The following is a 5,962-nucleotide window of genomic DNA, read 5'->3' as shown; positions in this document are numbered from 1 at the left end:
AAATCTGCAACTCTACTAAAATAGTAATGTCAGCAAGACAGAAGAATAGAAAGCCCCAGACCACTTTGAATCCCTGTAGACACAAATTAAACAAGAATACATGGGCCAATTGCCTTTGTGAAAAATCCAGAGGCCACTCAGGAGGCTGCACCCAGAGATGCAGCAGTACTAAGTGAACCTGCTGGGAGACCAGTGGGAAAAAGTGTGACACCTGCTCGCCAGAGCCTCTGCCTGGCGTGACATGCCATCATCCAGAGGATACCGCAAACTCCTCATTTCTCCCGAGAGAGGAAAACAATAGGAATGTCTATCCAACCTTCTGACTTTTCAGGGGACTGCCTGAGGAACAAGTTTCTGTCTTGATTGAACATAAGCATAGAAGTAACAGGGCCCCAGGTCAGGAGGCCACTGAAAACAAAGACACCAGCATGAACGAGGGCACACAGTAACATGGGCATACAGCTTTCCTATGGCCCCACGCAGGCCGCAGAGCAGGTACAGAAAGGGGAGCTCCCGAGCAGAGCCTGGCCACCCGCTTCAGTGAGGAAGTGACAAGCAAAGCCCTGGGAGGACCCATCCCAGACAAGGTTCGGGACCTCCCAAGTCTCCAGCTGGACAGAAAAGCATGTCCTCCCTAAACCAGGCCAGACACTAAAAACAGAGAGGTGACCAATTTTTAATTCAGAGAACCTTCACATGAGGGTGTAAAGGAGCAAATTTTCACTACGTACAGAACAAAGTATCACAAAACAATCACTGAGAATTTTACTTAAAATACCATAATGCTGTATAAATGTATCTCTACAGGACTTACTCTTTTTTGTTTGTTTGTTTTGAGATGGAGTTTTGCTCTTGTTGCCCAGGCTGGAGTGCAATGGTGAGATCTCAGCCCACCTCAACTGCCGCCTCCCGGATTCAAGCGATTCTCTTGCCTCAGCCTCCCAAGCAGCTGGGATTACCGGCGCCCACTACCATGCCCCAGCTGATTTTGTATTTTTAGTAGAGACGGGGCCTCTCCATGTTGGTCAGGCTGGTCTCAAACTCCCAATTTCCCCACCTTGGCCTCCCAAAGTGCTGGGATTACAGGTGTGAGCCACCGCGCCCGGCCCTTGCTCTCACTCTTGACAGAGCTGACAGCAGTGGGTCCCCAGTGAGACTAGGGGAGAGTGGAAGGCTGCCCTCCGTAACAACTACATACATGTCATTTAGACATTTAGGACAGGGCATGCTTTGCATTTGATGGCCTAACCTGTACATTTGGAGTTTTCCTATAAGACAAATTTATACATAATCTGATGTTAAAAAATGATAATAATAATTGGTGGACAAGAATATGATTTCCTCCTCTCTAATGACAAGAAAAATCTGCTCCAATTTCTGAGCAAAATCATATTTTTTGCCCAACACAGCTGCTGCAGGGGACTCCCTGAAGGAAAATCAGTGTCCGTGAGAGACATGTGGTGAGGATGCTGAGAAAACGTCCTCTTGAACCAAGCTAGACATAAAAACTGGGAAAGGCATTTAACTTCAAATGTAGTAAAAATCAGGCAGGAAGGCTGGACGCGGTGGCTCACACTGTAATCTCAGCACTTTGGGAGGCCGAGGCAGGTGGATCACCTGAGGTCAGGAGTTCAAGATCATCCTGGCCAACATGGTGAAACTTCCATCTCTACTAAAAATACAATAAGTAGCCAAGTGTGGTGGCGGGTGCCTGTAATCCCAGCTACTTGGGAAAGTGAGGCACAAGAGTCGCTTGAACCCAAGAGTCAGAGGTTGCAGCAAGCTATCATGCCATTGCACTCCAGCCTGGATGACAGAGCGAGACTTGGTCCCCCACCACCAAAAAAAAATAATCAGGCAGAAAAGGTTTCTCCTTCCTCAACTCCTTTCCTAGAATTTACTAGGTGCTTGTGCACAATACATGACTTCCACATGCAGCTTCTGGTCTACACAGAGCTGACGGTGCATCCAGAAGTGGCCCCTGAACAATCCCTGCTGCCCAGCAGCCCTGACACCACGGGGCCCACACCCCGTCTCCATCCACGTCTGGGGTGAGCCCTTCCCAGGACCATGCCCAGTGCAGCCTCTTCCCAAGTTCATGTCACTGGGTCACGGGAGATGGAACCTAAGTGAGATGAGAGGGACTGAGGGAAGGCATGGGTGAGAGCCAGCAAATGTGTCAGGCAGGACGCTTCAGATGCAGAAAAAAACTCACAAATCCAATGCCTGGCATTTCAGAAAGGAAGGAGATAGAACAGTCTACTGAGAATATCACTTTACCTGAGGAAGAGCCATCCCTGACTCCTTTGCTTTCCTCTTCCTTCTCTTCTGGGCTTTTTTATCACACAGCATGACACTTCAGCAGTCAGTCCTAAATGTTTAAAATATGCTGATTACTGCTCAGAATCAACACATTCCCCTTCCTGTGCCACAACCACACACACAGGTCAGACCGCACCCTGTGGAAAGATGTCCTCCGCTGCCCACTGCACCCAGAGTTGATGCAGGGACAGGAAACTCCTCTAGGAAGAGCAAGTCAGTTTCTGGCCCCTTTCTTTAGAACTTACTCCCCTCCTGGAAGCCCACACACATGCTGCAGCTGTGGGGAGCTGGGCTGGACTGAGCTGCCCCATTCAGGACACAGACTCAGCCCTGATCAAAACCCATGCAGAGCGCAGCCTCCCTCCCCTCTGTGGATCCCAGGTTCATAGCAAATGGGTAAAACTAAGCAAAATCTTTCCTTGAGTTCTGTAAACCAAGCTAGCAAATTAATAAAATCTGAGGAAAGGGTCAAGGGAATCTTCAATTTTTCAATGTTCGGTTGAAGTTCAGGTCCCAACCTGAACTTACAACTGGCATGTGAAGTGGGGGCAGCCTTGTAGAACTAAGCCCCGAACCTGTGGGATCTGAGGCTAACTCCACGTAGACAGTGTCATCTTGAGTGAAACTACAGAACACCCAAGTGGTGTCTGATGAATTGCTTGTTGGTGGGAAGTAATCCCCACACATTTTGTTCATCAGACATGAGGCATTCTGTGTCGAGTGTTCACTATTGCGTTGATTCCAAGAGTAGGAAAAACACTTTGGTTTGCCTGCTATCTTATAAACTCGCTGTCCCAGGAAAGGAAGGCGGGTGACCCACAATGAATTACTCAAGTCACTGAACTGTGCCTTAACAGGGAATGTGAGTGGACGCTAAACTCTGATGCCAAGAATTATAAAATACACCAGCCTCACAGACAGGAGTTTTGTACATCTCATCTTCATCTGTATTTTTAAAGCAAATTTCATATTATAAATAGAGAAATCAATGTCACAACTTAATCATAACATCCAATCAATTCACCATTCATCTGCACCCAGGGTCCCCTCTTTCCTCAGTAGCATGTGTTTCCCTCCCTCACTCTGTACATATCTCTCATTCTCACCCTCTTTTTCTAGCTTTTTTTCCCTTTCTTTCCCCCTAGGATTCTGCTCATCTTGAGCCTCTGTCTTCTCCTGATGGTTCTCCCCTTCTTCCTTCTATTACTTCTCTTCCACCTGCTCCATTCTGGCAACTTGTTTCACCCCTTTTCCTAACTCTCTGCCCAATCTTTGATTGTCCCAATCTCCACCTATTTCTGCTCTTTTTTTTTTGAGAAGGATTTATGCTCTTGTCGCCCATGCTGGAGTGCAATAGCGCAACTGGCTCACTGCAACCTCCGCCTCCCAAGTTCAAGCGATTCTCCTGCCTCAGCCTCCCAAGTAGCTGGGATTACAGGCACTCATAACCACGCCCGGCTAATTTTTGTATTTTTAGTAGAGACAGGGTTTCTCCATGTTGACCAGGCTGGTCTCGAACTCCTGACCTCAGGTGATCCACCTGCCTTGGCCTCCCAAAGTGCTGAGATTACAGGTGTGAGCCACCATGCCCGGTTCTGCCTCTTTCCCTGTCTCTGGTCCCCCTCTGCTCCCCCTGTTAAATCCCTTCTTCCCTGTTACACCCCCTTTTCCCCACTCTCTGGCACCCCGAGATCCCAGGCCTCACCCTGCTGTGGTTCTCCCTCTGCTCTCCTTGTCACCAGCTGACCCCTCTTTCTGTCCCAGCACCACGCTGCTCTGACTGCCCTGGCTCCAAATTCCTCCTCCTCTCTCCCCCACTCTCAGTTTGAAGAACCTCCCACTTTGCTGCCCCTCTCACTATCTTGCTGTCCTTCATGTCTCCGGAGATGGAACTTTTCTCTGCATTTCTCTAGTTGCTTTTCTCCTCCTGCTACATTCTCGGCCTCATTCTCCGTCTCTACAAATCCTTTATCCACTCTCTACTTTGCTGTCCACTTATGGCTCTCCCTCAATCTTCTTTTCTCTTTCAAAATATTTCCCTTTCTCCTCCCTCGCTCTCCATCACTCTTTCGGCGCCCACTCACATGGAAGGGATTGGGATCCGGTGCCCACAAGAAGAATGCCTTTTCGGTGGGGTGTTATTTGGGACGCAAGAACACTGGATGTCAGGAGACAGAATAAGTCACCTCCCCACACCCAGCGTCCGGAGAAGCGGTGGCTGGGAACAGGAGGCCTGGGGAGCAACGGGGCCCCGGATCAAGGGAGGTAAGGGTAGGGTCTGGATCAACAGTGGGGTGGGGTTTGCAGAATCCCAGAACCCGGCAGAGGTCGCCGCTTCTCCGGGATTGAGATTGGAGCGCTGCGCTCTGGGGCCGACAAGGGCGAGGCTAGGGAGACTGGACAGACCGGAATCCACCTCTCGAGGGAGGACTTTACGCGGTGTAGAGCGGGTGTAGGCATCACTGAAGGACGTGAGGCAGGAAAACTCCGCGATAGGAGGTGACTACGTGGCCCTGTGGCAGAAAGACTGGAGACAGGACCCGCCGCCAACATAGTTAAACACAGAGGGAAGCCGGACTGTCACGGAGACGCCTGAATTTGGTCGGGGTAGAGGGAGCGGTGTGGGGGTTTCAAGGTCCGTGTGGCCCCTCAGATCCCGGGTACAGAAGCGCGGGGGAGCTGGGAAGCACAGATTTAATGTAGACAAAGGGAAACTCACGCGCCCCGGCGTGACCTTCACTCCACGCGATCCGCTTCCGGGTGTGTGGGAAACTGCGCGCGCAGCGAAGGGGGTCGGAGCAGGGCGTGGTCAGGCGGGGCGTGGTGAATCGAGGGCGTGGTCAGGTGGGCGTGGTCGGGCGTGGCCTGCACGTCCCAGCGCCTCTGTTTTCCGGGTTTTGCAGGGGAGACCTGCTAGCGAGGCTGGAGCAGCTCACCTGTATCCGAACTGTACTCTTGCCCCAGCAAAGCAAAGTCAGCTGATGATTAGATCTGGGAAAATTCCTTCTATTAAAACTAATCTTGAGCCGGCCGTGGGGTCGGGCACCTATAGTCCCAGCTATCCCGAAGGCTGAGTCGCTTGAGCCCAGGAGTTCGAGTTTACACGGAGCTGTGATGGCCCCTGCACTCCAGCTTGGGCGACAGAGACCCTGTCTCTGAAATAAATAAACACATAAAAACTAATTTTAGCAATTTAATTAAAAAGCCCTGGGATTGTCTGTGAAAGCGATGTAAGTTAATATGTGAACTGCAAAACCCTGCCTGAGTGTAGTATGTAATTTCATGCTGACGGCCCACAAAGCAGAATAGAAATCCTCTCCTTTTCCATTCCTGTTCTTTCGGGAGAAACAGAGGTGACCCTGTGCTCAGCTTCAGAGTTTCCTAGGGACAGCCCCAGGGGCGCAGAGGGCTAAGGCTAGTGAGAAGTGAAGTCACCAGTTGTTGCTTTTAAAAAAAGCATTAACTGGCCAGATGTGGTGGCTCACGCCTGTAATCCCAGCACTTTGGGAGGCAGAGGCGAATGGATTACTTGACGTCAGGAGTTCGAGACCAGCCTGGCCAACAAGGTGAAACCCCGTCTCTACTAAAAACACAAAAATTAGCCGGACATGGTGGCACGCGCCTGTAATCCCAGCTACTC

General features: G+C 50.5%; 2 protein-coding genes across 3 annotated transcripts in view; both read right to left on the bottom strand.

Moving 5' to 3' along the window:
- ZNF480 (zinc finger protein 480) overlaps positions 1-5,113 on the bottom strand; it is a 22,641-nt gene extending 17,528 nt beyond the window's left edge. For both annotated transcript variants that reach the window (XM_017503901.2, XM_017503899.2), the window contains exons 1-2: positions 5,042-5,113; positions 2,281-2,371 (exon numbers count right to left, since the gene is read on the bottom strand). In XM_017503901.2, the coding sequence (XP_017359390.2) occupies positions 2,281-2,352 (72 nt within the window). In that variant the 5' untranslated portion in view covers positions 2,353-2,371; positions 5,042-5,113. The remainder of the gene's footprint in view (positions 1-2,280; positions 2,372-5,041) is intronic.
- The window catches only part of LOC119467663 (zinc finger protein 880-like), a 116,330-nt gene that overhangs the window by 88,875 nt on the left and 21,493 nt on the right, over positions 1-5,962 (bottom strand). The gene's annotated exons all lie outside the window — the stretch shown is intronic.

This window comes from Cebus imitator, unplaced genomic scaffold, assembly GCF_001604975.1.
Source record: "Cebus imitator isolate Cc_AM_T3 unplaced genomic scaffold, Cebus_imitator-1.0 Scaffold316, whole genome shotgun sequence".
Classification (NCBI taxonomy): Eukaryota; Metazoa; Chordata; class Mammalia; order Primates; family Cebidae; genus Cebus; species Cebus imitator.
The sequence above is the reverse complement of the archived record's forward strand: the minus strand, read 5'-3'. Positions and strand labels throughout refer to the sequence as shown.